At 38.9% G+C, this 14,946-nt stretch overlaps 1 protein-coding gene across 3 annotated transcripts in view; it reads right to left on the bottom strand.

Annotated features, from left to right (window-relative positions):
- Positions 1 to 13,369: 13,369 nt before the first annotated feature.
- The window catches only part of Papolg (poly(A) polymerase gamma), a 31,556-nt gene continuing 29,979 nt past the window's right edge, over positions 13,370 to 14,946 (bottom strand). For all 3 annotated transcript variants that reach the window (XM_063229457.1, XM_003467514.5, XM_063229458.1), the window contains one exon: positions 13,370 to 14,762. In XM_063229457.1, the coding sequence (XP_063085527.1) occupies positions 14,664 to 14,762 (99 nt within the window). In that variant the 3' untranslated portion in view covers positions 13,370 to 14,663. The remainder of the gene's footprint in view (positions 14,763 to 14,946) is intronic.

Genomic DNA, 14,946 nt, shown 5'->3' with positions numbered 1-14,946 from the left:
ATCCAAGTGGGTGGTGTTCAGAAATCCCCTCTCTGCTGGTGTTTGACTTCTTGTGAGTTTCAACAAACCAGTTTATTTGGAAAGAAACTGCACCTAGAGGTTCTCTGAATTGCTGCGAAGCCCTGGTAGGAAGTGACTTGGGACAGTTTTGCCTCAGAGCCACAAGTGGGAGAGGTGAGGGACAGGTGCATCTGGCCGTGGTGGCTCTGGGCCCTCCCGGGGTCTGCTGCCTGTTGACATGGCAGAGTGTCGTGGTGGCGGGTACCTGTTTGGCCGGGCACTGCTCGCTGGCAGACAGTTTGATAAGCAGCCTAACCTGCTGAAATCGCTAAGTGGACTGAAAAACAGTTCAGTGAAGTAAGAATTCATTGAATCCTACACATTTCCTCAAATAAAGCAGCTGTTCTGAGAAGTATGTTTTCAGGAAAGGGCCCAGGGGCAGGGCAAAGGCCACGCGTGTCCACACCACTGCAGAGGAGGGAGATGGAGATCATTACTGTACTCGGACTGGGAAGACAGACCTCGCCTCCTCCCCGGGTCTTTCCATGTGTTTTCGGGAGAGGAGATGCAGGTCATGGTAAGTGCTGTGCACAGCGCATGGCTACACTGTTTCATGGGACAGATGACGTCATTTATTACAAGCGCTTTATTGAACTCTACTATAGGACAGGAACATTTGGATTGCCTGGAATCCATTTAGCAAGTCTTTGCGGTGGATTTTATTATATTCATCTTTTTTTTTAGAAAACTGAGGCCCAGAGAGATGAAATAGGTGTCACAATTCCTCCCAGACTGTGAGAAATAGAGCTGACGCCTGAGCTTGGGGGGTCTGACGGCAGAGTTCTCTGACACTGCACTCCTGTGAGTCTCCTTCACAGAGTAGCAACCCAGAGCTCAACAAGGCTAAATGATTTCTCAAGGTCCCCCAAGTGCTCAGAGATGAGGCAAAGGTGTCTACACAGGTCTGTCTGCCTCAGACTACAGCCTTCTTATACCCGATATGGGGGAGACAGTGCATAGACTAGTTGAAACATAAAATTAAAAAATAAGGCTTCTCACTTTTTATTATTTTTGAAATGCATTATTCTATTTTTTCAAGTCCATTTTATTTTAAGGAGAAAAGAAAAGACAAGAAAAAAATAAGAATTTTTAAACACTTCCTTCAGGGAGCAACGATGGTACATATATTGGTGCATTGTCATCCCAAAATCATTCACCCAGAGCACAAGACTTCTGCATTCAATTGTCCAAAAAATGTCACAAATCTTTCCTTTCAGAACTCAGAGAAATTAGTAGTATAACTATCTTAATTATTTTTTGTATACGTATACATACATTGTTTCTGTCAACTTCTTACGTTATGAGATAACATGATGTTTACACATGTATGTCTTATTTATTTCACTTATGAGTATGGTGTCAAATTGCATCTGTTTACTTACAAAAGTCTCCAGTTTATCCTTCTTTATAGCTGAGTAGTACTCCATCATATAAAAATACCACAACTTTTTTGTCCATTCCTCAGTTGATGGACACTTAAGTTGTTTCCAAGATCTGGCTGTTACAAATTGTGCTGCTATAAACATGGGTGCACATATATCACTGTGATGATGTTTTTAGTTCTTTTGAGAAGATACTAAAAGGGGAATAGCTAGGTTGAACGGAACCTCTAGTCCTAGTTTTTTGAGGAATCCCCATGCTGATTTCCACAGTGAGTGCACCAGTCTACACTCCCACAAGCAGTGGAGAAGAGTTCCTCTTTCCCCACAGCCCTGCCAGATTTGTTATTGCTTGATTTCTTGATAGTAGCCATTCTTTCTGGACTGAGGTGGAGGGTTGTTTTTATTTGCATCTCTTGAATGATCAGTGATGTTGAACTTTTTTTACATACTTATTTGCTGTTTGTATTTCTTCATCTGAGAAGTGTGTAGTCATCTCAAATGCCCATTTTTGGGTTAAATTTGGGAGGACTGTTTTTTTTTTTTTTTAATTCTTTGTTCTTGATATCTGAGGAATTTTGGCAAACTTTGTCTGAGGAGCAGCTGGCAAACATTTTCTCCTGTCTTATGGATTGTGTCTTTACTCTGTTGGTGGTTTCTCTTGCTGTGCAAAAGCTTTTTGATAAGATGAGATCCCAGTTGTTGATTCTTTGAGACATTTCCTGTACAATTGGGGTTTGTTCATAAAGTCTTCACCTACATTTATGTCCTCAAGAGTTTTACCTTCTTTATCTCCCAGCAGATTTCATGCTTCTGTTTTAATATTAAGATCTTTGATACATTCTGATTTTAGTTTAGTGCATGGTGAAAGATAGGGGTCCAGTTTTAATCTTTGGCATGTGTAGAGCCAGTTTTTCCAGCACCGTTTTTTATAGAGGCTGGCTTTCTTCCAGTGAATGTGTTCAGCACTTTTGTCAAAGACACGGTGACTTAGTGTGTCTGGGTTGTTTCTGTGTCTTCTAATCTGATCATTTGATCTTTGGGTCTGGTTGCTGTTATTGTTGTTTTGCTAGTACCACACTGCTTGTGTCACAGTAGCTTTATAGCATACTTTCAAGTCAGGGATTGTGATGCCCCCTGTCTTGTCTTTGTTGCCCAGGATTGCCTTTGTTATTCTAGGTCTCTTCTGGTTCCAGATGAATTTTATGATTGTTTGTCTAGTTCTGTGAACTATACTATTGGAATTTTGATTGGGATTGCATTGAATCTGTATAACAGTTTTGGAATTATGGCCATTTTCACTATATTGGTTCTTCACACCCAAGAACATGGGCTATCTCTCCATTTTCTAATATCCTCTTCAATCTGCTTTTTCATAGTAATGTAGTTTTCAGTGTGGAGGTCTTTTACATCCTTCATTAGATTGATCCCTAGTCCTTTTTTTTTTTTTTTTTTTGGATACTATTATGAAAGGTAATGTTTCCCTGATTTCTTTTTTTTTTTCTTTTTCATTTTTATTGGTACCATGTTTCCCTGATTTCTTTCTCAGTGACTTTATTATTCATGTATAGGAAGGCTATTGATTTTTGAGTATTGACTTTGTAACCAGCTACACTACTGAATTTGCTTATTAAATCTACCAGTAGTGGCTGGGGATTTAGCTCAGTGGCATAAGCACCTGCCTTGCAAGCAGGCAGTTGTGAGTTTGATCTCTGGTACTGATAAAAAGGAAAAAGACAAAAAAAAAAAAATCTACCGGTAGTTTAGTAAGGTTTTGGGGGTCCTCTATGTAGAGTATCATGTCATCTGCAAATAATGATAGTTCAACTTCTTCCTTTCTTATCTTTATTCCTTTTATTTCTCTCTCTTAATTGTGCTGTTCAAGTTTTCCAGGACTGTGTTGAATAAGAGAGGAGACCGCAGACATGCTTGTCTTGTTCCCAATTTTAGAGAGAAAGCTTTCAGTTTTTTCCATTTAGTATGATGCTGGCTCTTGGTTTCTCACCTTTTACCAGATAAATACCATCTATTCCAGTTTTCTGTAAGTTTTGTTTTATCATGAATTGGTGCTGGACTTTGTCAAAAGCTGTTCTCATATATTGAGATGATCATGATTTTTGACTTTGGCCCTGTTAATATGGTGTGTTACGTTTATTGATTTACGTATGTTGAATGATCCCTGCATCCCTGGAGTGAACCCCACTTGATCATAGTGTATAATTTTCTTTATGTTTTGCTTCATTCTGTTTGCCAGTATCTTATTGGGGTTTTTTGCATCTATCTTCATTAGGGACTTTGACCTGTAATTCTTTATCTTGTTTGGTCCTTCTCTGGGTTTGGTATCAGAGCAATGCTTGCTTTCAGGGATGAATTTGAGAATATTGCTTCCCTTTCCATGTCATTAAAGAGTTTGAGAAGTAGTCATGTTGGATCTTCTCCAAATTTCTTGTAGAATTCAGTGACTCCACCAGGGCCTCGGCTTTTCTTCGTTGATGGGTTTTTAATTACATTTGATTTCATTTATTGATTTTAGGTTATTTAGGATTTTTATTTCCCTGATTCAGCTTTGCTAATTCATATGTATCTAGGAATCTGTTTATTTCTTCTGTATTTTCCATCTTATTAGAATTTAAGTTTTCAAAGTAAGTTAGAGGATCTGAATTTCTGCAGGGTCAGTGGTGATTTCACCCTTTTCTTCCTAATTGCATGGATCTGAGGCTTTTTTATAAGGCTGGCTAAGGGTTGTCAATTTTATGTAATCCTCAAGAAACTAACTCGTAGATTCATTGATTCTTTGTATTTTTTAAACCTGCAGTGTGATAATTTCTGCTCTGCTCTTTATAATTTCCTCACATACAAGAGCTTTTGACCTAGCCTGCTCTTCTTTTTCTAGACTTTTGAGGTTTGCCATTAAACTTGCTCTGTTTTCCTGAGATGGGCATTTACTGCTATAAATTTTCCTCTTAAAGATTGCTTTCATTGTGTCCCATAAGTTCTGGTAAGTTGTATTGCTGTTATCGTTCAACTGTAAAAATTGTCTAATTTCTTTTGATTTCATCTGTGACCCGTTGGTTGTTCAGGAGGATGCTATTTAATTTCCATGTGTTTATGAAGTTCTTGTGGTCCCTTTCGCCATGCATTTCCATGTTCAATGCACTGTGGTCTAATACTATGCATGGGATAATTTCAGTCCCTTTGCATTTACTTAAGCGTGTTCTATGGTCCAGTATGTGGTCTCTTTTAGAGAAAGTACCTTGTGCAGCTGAGTAGAATATGTATTCTAGTGTCATGGAGTGGAACACTTTATTGACATCTAAGTCCGTTTGTTCCAAAGTTTCATTCAGTTCTAATATTTCATTATTAACTTTTTGTCTAGATGACCTTTCTTTTTGTGACAGTGGAGTATTGAGATCTCACAGTTTAATTGTATTAGGGCATATTTATGTTACATGTACATTAGTAATTGCTGGATATAGTTGGGTGTGCTGGTATTTGTTGTATATTTTCTTTTCTTCCCCTTCCCCTCTTTCTTCTTCTTCTTCTTCTTTTTCTTCTTCTTCATTACTGGGTATTGAGCTCATGACCTTGTGCTTGCCAGACAGGCGCTTATGCCACTGAGCTAAATCCCTGGCCTGTTGCATATATATTTATGATTTTCATCTCTTCCTCTTGGGTTGTTCCCTTTACAAGGATGTAGTGACCTTCTTTATCTTTCTTAAATCAGTCTTGGCTTAAAATTCACTTTGTCAGGGTTGGGGATTTAGCTCAGCGGCATAATCACCTGCCTTGCAAGTGTGTGGTCATGAGTTCAATCCCTGGTACCAGTAAAAATACAAAAAAATAAAAAAAAAATTAAAAAAAAATAAAATTCACTTTGTCTGTAAATAGAATCACTACCCCTGTTTTTTTTTTCTGGGTTCCTGTTGCATGGAATATTGTTTTCCATCCCTTGATTTTCAGTCTATGAGTTTCTTTTTTTTTTTTTTTATTAAGGAGAAAAAGAAAAGAAAAACAGAAATAGGGTACGTGTTATACAGAATTTCAGAAAAAATAAACAATAGGAAATCACTAGTTAATAGATTACATATTGTTATCTTAGAATTAGTTGTTCAAGTTACAAAATTAAAGCATATAAAGTGGACTTTCAAACAGTGAGACTGGAAACAGTTTTGTTCAATGATCCAACAAATATGAGTTTCGTTTTTAATTAAATGTGTTTCTTTTATGGAGCATATTTTTGCATCTTGCTTCTTGATCCATTGTGCCAGTCTGTGTGTTTTGATTGGTGAACTGAGACCATTCACATTGATGGTTATAACTGAAGTGTGTTGACTGATCCTGTCATGTTATTTTCCTGGTGTTGGCTCCCCTCCACACACCTTTCCCCCCTTACCTCTAATTGTTTGCCTTCCTTGGTGGATTCCTTTTGTTGGGGTTTTTCATGGATTAAAAGCTGGTGGTCAAATCCACACCATCTGAATTAAATCAGCGGGTCTGCGTGTAAATGTCCCACGTGAGGGAAGTTACCAGTAGGAAAGGACACCAGGAGCAGAACAGCGGAGCACTGTGGGCTCTCCAGTGTTGTTGTTTGGAGGTGTTGGTTCTCCTAGAGGAGCTTGTCATGCTGGCTCCTCTGATATGAACTCAGCTATTATCACTGGAGGAGCCAGGGCCTTTGTCACCGAGAATGGCTGTGGTTTGCTTCGGAGGCGCTCTGGTCCTTACTTTGAGCTTCCTGGCACTGTGCCGCAGTATTTTCTGTGACCCTTAGTCAGTTTCAGTCATGGAATACCAGGAATAATAGCTGTTTAGAACAGTTTTGTCGGTTTTGGCTAGAGCAGTACCAATCGCATCAAACACGTCCTAGCAAATGACAAAATGAGCTGACTCTCAATTTGCCACTTTTGACTGTATGAACTAGATTTGTGGTTATAAACCAACATCTAAAACAAACCAGAAAATTATATGTGGTATACAGGTCAATTTTGCCTTCAAGAGTTAGGATTTAAAATGGCTTAAGGGGAAACAGAGAAGTAGAAGAGGAAAAAGATTAGAAGCAAGGTCAAAGGACAGAGTCGGAGCACACCAGCTTTGGGAAACTTGCAGAAGACTGAAGAAAAAGAGGGAAAAGATAAAAGCAAGAGAACAGAAGCACACCCACAAAGAGGCCAGGAAGCACGTTTACAGTCATATGAAAACAGGATCCAACAATCAAAGAGAAAGAGGAAAAAAAAGTAAAGCAAAGAAAGAAAAACGTCCCCTTCCTGGGTTCTGTCTGGTTTCACTGGCAGACAGTGTGTGGAGACAGAGGCTTGGTGTGTGCAGCTCTCTCCCAGCAAGCCAGCAGCAGTTTCCTGGCAGGGTCGTGGATAATCTCAGCAGGCCTGCCCCGAGACCACACTCAGCGTACGGCTCCCGGCTAATCTCTGTCTCCTCCGGGAGGTCTAAGTCCTCCGCACCACTGCCAGCAGTGCCACCTGTGCCCTCACACAGGCAGCTGCCCTCCACTGCTGTGCCTCTGCAGAGGCCTCCGGGGCTGCCAGCTGTCCCTCTGGGTCTGCAGCTTTGAACTGCTTCTCGGGGAGAAGGTGCCACGGGCCACCTTCTTGTTGTTTCTCGCTTTGCTCTCTCTGTGGGCTTCACTTTGCACTTGAGAGGCTTCCTGGGACCAGTGGCCCCACTGCCCTCCTTGTCATCCTCTTCATGATGCAGGCGGAAGGTGACTCTCAGACAGGCTGTGGCCTTTGCTGTGCACTGCTGCACCGTCCCGGTCTCCTCCCTTGACAACACCTTCCCATCATGCGGTTCTGTGGGATTGCAGCCCCGTACGTACTCCCACCCCCAACACTGCTTATGTTATTTCGTCTTTCACTACCTCATTGACAGAAAGCACCCACTTCTCATTTTTTAAAAGAAAAAGTCAGCTCTTACCTTTTTCCTCACACTTTTTTTTTGTCTTTATGAAATAGGATCTTGCTATATAGGCTGATCTTGAACTCACTATGTATCTCAGGCTGGTCTTAAGTTCGGGGCAGTCCTCCTGCTTCAGCCTCCCAAGTGGTGGCATACAGGCCACTGTGCCTGGCTACTTCGTCTTGTTCTTGATTTCTGCTTCCAAGGGGCAATCACTTTCAACCTTGTAAGTCTTTTCTCCTCCTAGTCACATATTTCTAAATAAACTCATATAGTAGTCTGGATTTTCAACTTTAGATTTTCTTTCTTTTTTTTTTTTTTTTTTTTTTTTTTTGTCTTTTTCCTTTTTATCGGTACTGGGGATCGAACTCACGACTGCCTGCTTGCAAGGCAGACGCTCATGCCGCTGAGCTAAATCCCCAGCCCCTAGTTTTAGATTTTCTTACTACTGAACACAAGCAGTTCATGCCCTTACACCTGTCCTCCCTCGCTCCTGCAGCCTTCTCTGTATACAACTTTTGGCTGCTTCAGTATTTTCCACTTACGTTAAGACTATGTGAGTATTCACACCTGACTCATGCAGTGTGCTGTAGTTACATTTATTTTTTATTTAGCATTTGAATTTCTCTGAAACTAAAGTTTATTTAAAAAGTTTTCCTTGCCTGTTCTCCAGCCCGGACAGAAATGCTAGCGTCTTTTCACTCTGCTCAAGCATGTCAGGTAAGCATTCATTGTCTTTTTTTCTTGGGGATACGCCTCCTGGATCGGGTGGTCTTTCTGCTGCATCCTGGTTGGGTAGTGATGACTGTTACACAGCTGTTAGCCTGGGACAGTAGCTGTCCTTTCCATCTGGAGAGCCCTGCTGAGCTTCTGGAACAGGTTCATATCATAGCTATGCTGCAGCTCGAAGAGCAAGTGTTTCAGGTGGGAGAAAATAAAGCGCAGTGTTGGGAGTATTAAATGTCAAAGTTACATAGATGGGGGAGGCGAAGCCAGACCACCGTGGGCTGCTCTGTTGGAGGCTCCGTGCTCCCTGCTGCCGCCGCCACTGGTCAACCGACCCTCAAAAGTTCCAGGCCACTGGAATGATGTAGGATGGAGGACAGCGGATACATATTTCTTCTTCCCTAACTGCAAGATTTAGTTGAATACTTGGACTTTGAATCATGCTTCTGGAGTCTGTCACTTAATCATTATGCAATTTGGAGCTGTTCATATTATCTAAGCCTCAGGTTCCTCATTTGTAAAATAAGAACACTACCTCACTGGATCATCATGGCTGGGTTAAGCACTACTGTTTCAAAGGGCACATTGTAAATATTTAGTGAATGTTAAACACTTACATTCTGGTCTAGAACTCCATGGGAGTATAATATCTTTACTATTGGACCCATATGATCTAGTATCTTTCCATTTTTCCAATTTAAAACAAAATAATAAACCCCAAGGAACCAGATAAAAACTTAGTGTTTTCCTCAACATTTTCTGGGCACTCACTACTCAAAGATTTTTGGACAAATGTCACTACTTTCAAATCTACTATCTTGTTAAGGGAAACAAACAGGTAAATGGGACATTACACAAATTAGAATTTTTTAAATGTTAAAAGGCACAAGCAATATGGGAAGAGTTATGTAGCTTGTTAAAAATTTAAGTAATCAGGGGCTGGGGATTTAGCTCAGCGGCATGAGTGCCTGCCTTGCAAGCAGGCAGTCGTGAGTTTGATCCCTGGTACCAATAAAAAGGAAAAAGACAAAAAAAAAATTAAGTAATCAAAGACTGATAAGGAATGGCTTAGCAGTTGCTTCTTAAAAGGCTATTCAGGCTGGGCATGGTGGTGCATGCCTGTAATTTCAGCACTTGGGAGGCTGAGGCAGGAGGATCTTGAGTTCGAGGCCACCCTGGGCTACACTGTAAGCTTAAGGCCAGCATGAACTACAGTGAGACCATGTCTCAAAACAAACGTCTATTTGGTAAATAGTGCAGCTGGATCAGAAGTTTATAGTTTTTATAATATGGACTGTAAGAGCAGTACATCCGGGTCTGCCTTACATGCTGTAATGTTTGGATTTAGAGAACCTATTACAATGTTAATTTGCCTGAAAACATTTCAGCCCAGTGTAGTAACTGTTATTATAAGTTGTATTCTTAGAAATAGTGAGTTGTCCCAGTTAGAGATTCACACTCCAGAGATGGTTCGCAATCCAGTCAGGATGCCCATACTTCACCAGTGACTATAGGAGTCTTTGTTATCCAGTGGACTTTACTGATTAGTTTAACACCAAACATGTTCCCATTGGTGAAATCGTGTCTTCCTAATAATGCTGACATGGAAAAGACTATTATTTGTGAATTGAGCACAAGTATGTGAACTGACTAAAAAAGAATAGCCACTGTTTAGCCTAAGAAGTATAAGAATGTACCAAGACCTGTAACCTGTGCTTGCATGGATAGTACTGAAGGCTCAATGGTAAACACTTGTGTTAGCTGTTTGTACAGAGGATTCCAGTTGCCTGATGCTGGACCATAGGGTGAGAGAATTTTGCCAGGACTTAACGAATGGCTCAAGTGACCCGTTCATGAAAATGTGATCAGATAACTAAAAAAGCAAAGTTGGGACTTTTAAAAATTTAGATTATATGCAGTTGTGTTACTGCTTGCTGATAAATTTTAGTAAGTGATTTTGTGTGAACCGAATTGAGTCTGAGTTTTGCTTTCATTGTAAATGGGTAGCTGATATTATCGACCAAAAAGAATCTAGGTGGTAAATGACCAAAATGGTTGTCAAGACTAAAACAAAAAAATTGAAACTGAGTGTAATGATGCATAGCTGTAATCTCAGCACTCTGGAAGCTGAGGCAAGAGATTGCCACGAGTTTAAGACTAGCCTGACCTTGATCAACTATTTCTAAGATGACAATATGTAATTTATTAACTAGTGGTCTCTGTTTATTTTTTTTTTGAAATCCTGTATTACTTGTACCCTTTTACTGTTTTGTTTTGTTCTCTTTAAACAAAAAAGACTAGCCTGAATTACAAGGGAAGACCCTGCCATTAAAAAAAAATAAAAAAGTGCTCTAGTACTTTTGAGTTCTCGCAAATAGTATCACTCATCATCACCTACTTATCAAATCAAGTTTATTTGGTTACTTTTTTCACACAAATGAGGCTCGTGTGTGCAACTAAGAAGTAAGACAATCCAAATAAAAGGGGAAATTTTATGGACTATACAACAGCTAGCTAGAAGGGAACAGCAGCTGTGTTCATGTCACAGAATACTGACCGCAGTGATGTAGCACTGTTTACATCCAAGACGGCCTTAGCATGTGGGTCTTTGCTGAAACGCAGCAAAGCCTTCAAAATCGTAGCAAACCTGATGAATCTTATGCTCAATTAATTTCAAGTTTAAAATTACATTAAAATTATTTCAGGCAAAGCAGAATTTGAGAAGGAATGACAACAGTTTTTAAAGAAAACCTCAAGGAAATAGTCATTGAAACATTTTCTTCCATCTGCCTTGTCATTATTATAATCAATTTAAATTTTAAGGTTGGAAAACTTATTAGTTGTTTAAATAAATTTATACAGAAAGCATTTTTAAGCAAAAGCTCTGTAATTCAATCTGTTGTGGTGTTAAGAGGCAAACAGGAAATGCAAGTGAGAACTCTGCCATTGAATTGAAAGGATTAGGCTATTTAACGATTTCTGTTTTGTTTCTTTGAATGGTCAGTCTAAATATTGTACTTGGGTCAACCTATGCTTGAAATTTGATGAACTAAACCTTGACCTTTTTAACAAATCAAAGCTAACACAAAACATGTGTAAATCTGCTAGTAAACATTTTTTCTAAATGTTAATGTTTCAACTAAAGAATATAAAGAACCTCAAAAACTCAAGTGTTCCAGTCCTCTCTCTGCCAGTCCACTTATTAATAGCTACAGTGTATTTTCTGAAATATAGCAAAATCAAATGGAGGATATTCTAAAAACTCTTGTTCAACCCCAATGGTTTCAACCCCTTTCCATTTTTGGGATTATGAACTACTTTGAGAAACTGTTGAAAAATGCACATCAATATTATTCCCCCCCTGCCGAAAAATGCTTATAAACAGAAACTTACATACTATTACAAAAGATTCCCTAACGGTTCACAATCTCCAAGTTAGCAATTCTTATTTCAAAACCATTAGGACACAGTGGGAAAAAAGTTTAGTTCATTTTCACTGTTACTATAGTATAAAACAAGCACTTTATTATTATTATTATTTTGTCTTTTTGAGACGGGGTCTTGCTTATGCAGTTCAGGTTGGCCTTGAGCTCACTTTGTAGCCCAGGCTGGCCTCGAACTCACAACAATCCTCCTGCCTCAGCCTCCCGAGTGTGAGCACCATGCCTGGCAAAACAAGCACTTTAATAACACTGCTTAATGGCTGCCTTAAGACAAAGTCATTCTCCTTCACCAATTTTACAAGGTACTTCCTTGTAAAGGAAGGTAAACTAGGTACTTTCTATCTCAAACTGGTTAAGTTCCTGAGGATTAAACTATCTCCTTTGAAATACACAATTTTCCAGAGCAGGTCCCTAACAAATCAAATTAAAATCTAATATAATATGAAAAGAACATGTATCTATATATTGAAGAACAGGTTACTGATTTGATAAAATGTATTTCTAGGCAGTTTCACACCTGAAAACAGACACATGTAGTTACTGCCTCTGAATATAACACACAAACCCAGACCATACCTTCTTCTATTTAGGTGGAATCGGTACAGTGAAGGCCTTGCTCCTTATGGTACTGAAAGTCCTTTCTTACCATCAGGATTAGGAAGCACCTCATGTCTGAACAAATCCATCTCATCAAAAGCATTCAGCCAACTCCTCAGTTAACTAAGGAGCTGGTGCTCATTGTAGAATAGTATCTCTGAGCATCTAAGGTTGAAACATTGACCAAACCCTAACATCATGATGCTTGGAGCTTTAATCCAGAGAAATGACTACATTATGGAACACACTTGTTCTTTCTTGTTAAACTCCACCGGTCATGCCCAAGAATTATATAAACATTATATAATAGTGTTAACATGGATATATTATACAGGGAATTCTTAGAGACTTCCTAACGCAAGGCTGATTTAAATGCAGGGAATTTGAAATACAGAAACACATATGCAACAAATACATAAGATTTAATCAAACTCCCTACCTAAGAATTTTCCGTTTGAAGTCAAGTGATACTTATTCAGTCCGTTCACAGTCATTCACTTTTGTCCAGTGTATTTGTGGACATAGCTGGACACAAGAGAAGGGTCAGCATGGAAGCTCTAACCTGGTCATGGGTTGCATTTTTGTCCTTTGCTGCTGTGAGAAAAGTGAGTAATGGAGCGCAGTGTGGTGCACCCCTGGGGTCCCAGCACTCTGGGAGGCTGATGTGAGAGGGTGCAAGTGTGAGCTTAACTGGACAACCTAGTAAAACCTTACTTTCAAATAAAAAACCAAGAACAGCTTGGATGTAGCTCAGTGAAAGGCCCTGGGTCCAACCTCCAGTATTTGAAAAAGAACAAAACCAAAAACCGAGTAACAGGACATTTTCCCCTTGTTTTCCTAAGGTGTTTTTTTCTTTTCTTTCTTGCTTTCCTCGTACATGTTAAACACTAGAACCTGCACTTTGGAGACCTATGGGCCAAGAGACAGGAACAGGAAAGGGAGGATACTGCTCTCCGATAATCTTAATTCAAGAATTTAAACTCAGTGGCAAAGGGTTTGCACGTGACAATGGACTGTTATTTCTCCACTGACGAGGTGGCATCTTACGAGTCCTATACAAACACAACCAACTTTACTTGTTCTCAATATTCAATGTACCAGTTTGTGTTATCCTATCAGACCAATTAAGTGCTGAGTGAAAGCTGAAGAAGTTAGTATATACTGGCATTTCTGACTGTGCAATCAACATACACATTTTTCATTTTAAATAGTTCAAGCATAATCCACATTTAAAAAATTAAAGAGACAATAAAGGTTTTAAAGGTTTCTCTTTGAAAAGATGATATCTTACAGTACATACAAAAATACTCTGAAAATACATAGGACTTCATTTACAAAACACTGAATCAACATATTACAAGAATTACATGGTTATGGATCTTAATAAACTCAGCATGCGTTCATGAAACTTAAAAAATATTAAGAAATGCACTGAAAAAAGCAGTGTAAAAAAAGATAACTCATACGTTAAATAAAAATTACAAAGGTCCTGAGCCAATTAATGATTGGTAACAGTGTCATTCAAAAATGTCTTTAAGTTTTAAGAAAATCCACTGCTATTTCTGCATGCCTAGTCCATAAAGAAACTGAAGTTGTACAGTTATGGTCAGGGATTATCATGCCAAGTTAATTGTACACCTCAAAAATACAAGTTTGCCCATACTTAAAGGTATCTTATCATTGATGGTGAAATGAGTTATTCCTCAGTAAAAATACCAGTCAACCAACAAGAATGGCATGAGACAGTAGGATATGTAATAATTTCACCATTCATATACTGACTTCAGTATCCTGGTTATGTTTTGATTTTTTAATAAAGATGCATTTCAAAGGCCTCCATAGGAGGCAAAATATAGAGAATTTACGGTGTCCAACTGTTATGTAATCACTGGACTAATCCTCCTGGTAGTTATGTAACATTTGGACAGAGAGGCACAAAAAAAAAGTTTAAATATTCCATGTGCCAATCTGGAAAAAAATAATTTAAATCAACAAAACCGACAGTACATCTACACAAATGAAAAAAAGCAGAAAAGATATCTCACATTCATTTATCTCAGGTTTTACAAAGTGACTTCGATGCTAAAGTAAGTACATTAACACTGGAAAAATTACACAACAATTTTTTTTTTGTTTTCAACTTTTTCAACTCTATACAATGATTAATTACAACATAAGACTAATACACAAAGACAAAAAAAGTTCAAGATTTGTTCTGTCAGTGTCCAAGTGGCTAAGAACCGGTTCCCATAAGAGAGAAATAAAACAAAGTTAAGGCAGTAAAACCTCCAAATGCAAAGCCATAATACTGTGGATGACAATTTGATAGCAGGTGATCCTCAGGAGTGTATGTAGCAATCAGTGAGCGAATGCTACAGCATCTGCAGGTCAAAGTGTGAGAGTTTGAAAACCACTTCAAGGCTGTTAGGCTGATGATTGTAACTTTCATGTATTTTATGTATGACAGCCACTTGTATTTTGAAAATACATAGTGCATCTATGCCACTATATGATTGCATGTTCACTTAAGTGAGGAGGCACTGCTTTACCGATTAAGGGTCAGGCGAATGGAATTTTTGATGACACGAATGTTGTTTGCTGGAACTGGAGAAGATGAATCTGGTAGTTCTTTACTGGGCAGTCTCTATTAGAAAAAACAAACAAAAAAGGAAAAGCATAGGTATACATTACAAAGGTACAAAGATCAAGTCAAAAACTCTTGTGCTTTCTTCCAAATCCCTGCAGCTCCTAAACACTCGTGTGTGTGTGTGTGTGTGTGTGTGTGCTGAATAATTCCTTCCAGTGTGCTGTTTGTTCACTGGTAATTT

The sequence above is a fragment of the Cavia porcellus genome, unplaced genomic scaffold, assembly GCF_034190915.1.
Source record: "Cavia porcellus strain 051 isolate PalLab524CR breed Dunkin Hartley unplaced genomic scaffold, mCavPor4.1 scaffold_18, whole genome shotgun sequence".
Classification (NCBI taxonomy): Eukaryota; Metazoa; Chordata; class Mammalia; order Rodentia; family Caviidae; genus Cavia; species Cavia porcellus.
Note: the sequence above shows the minus strand (reverse complement) of the source record. Positions and strands in the feature narration are given on the sequence as shown.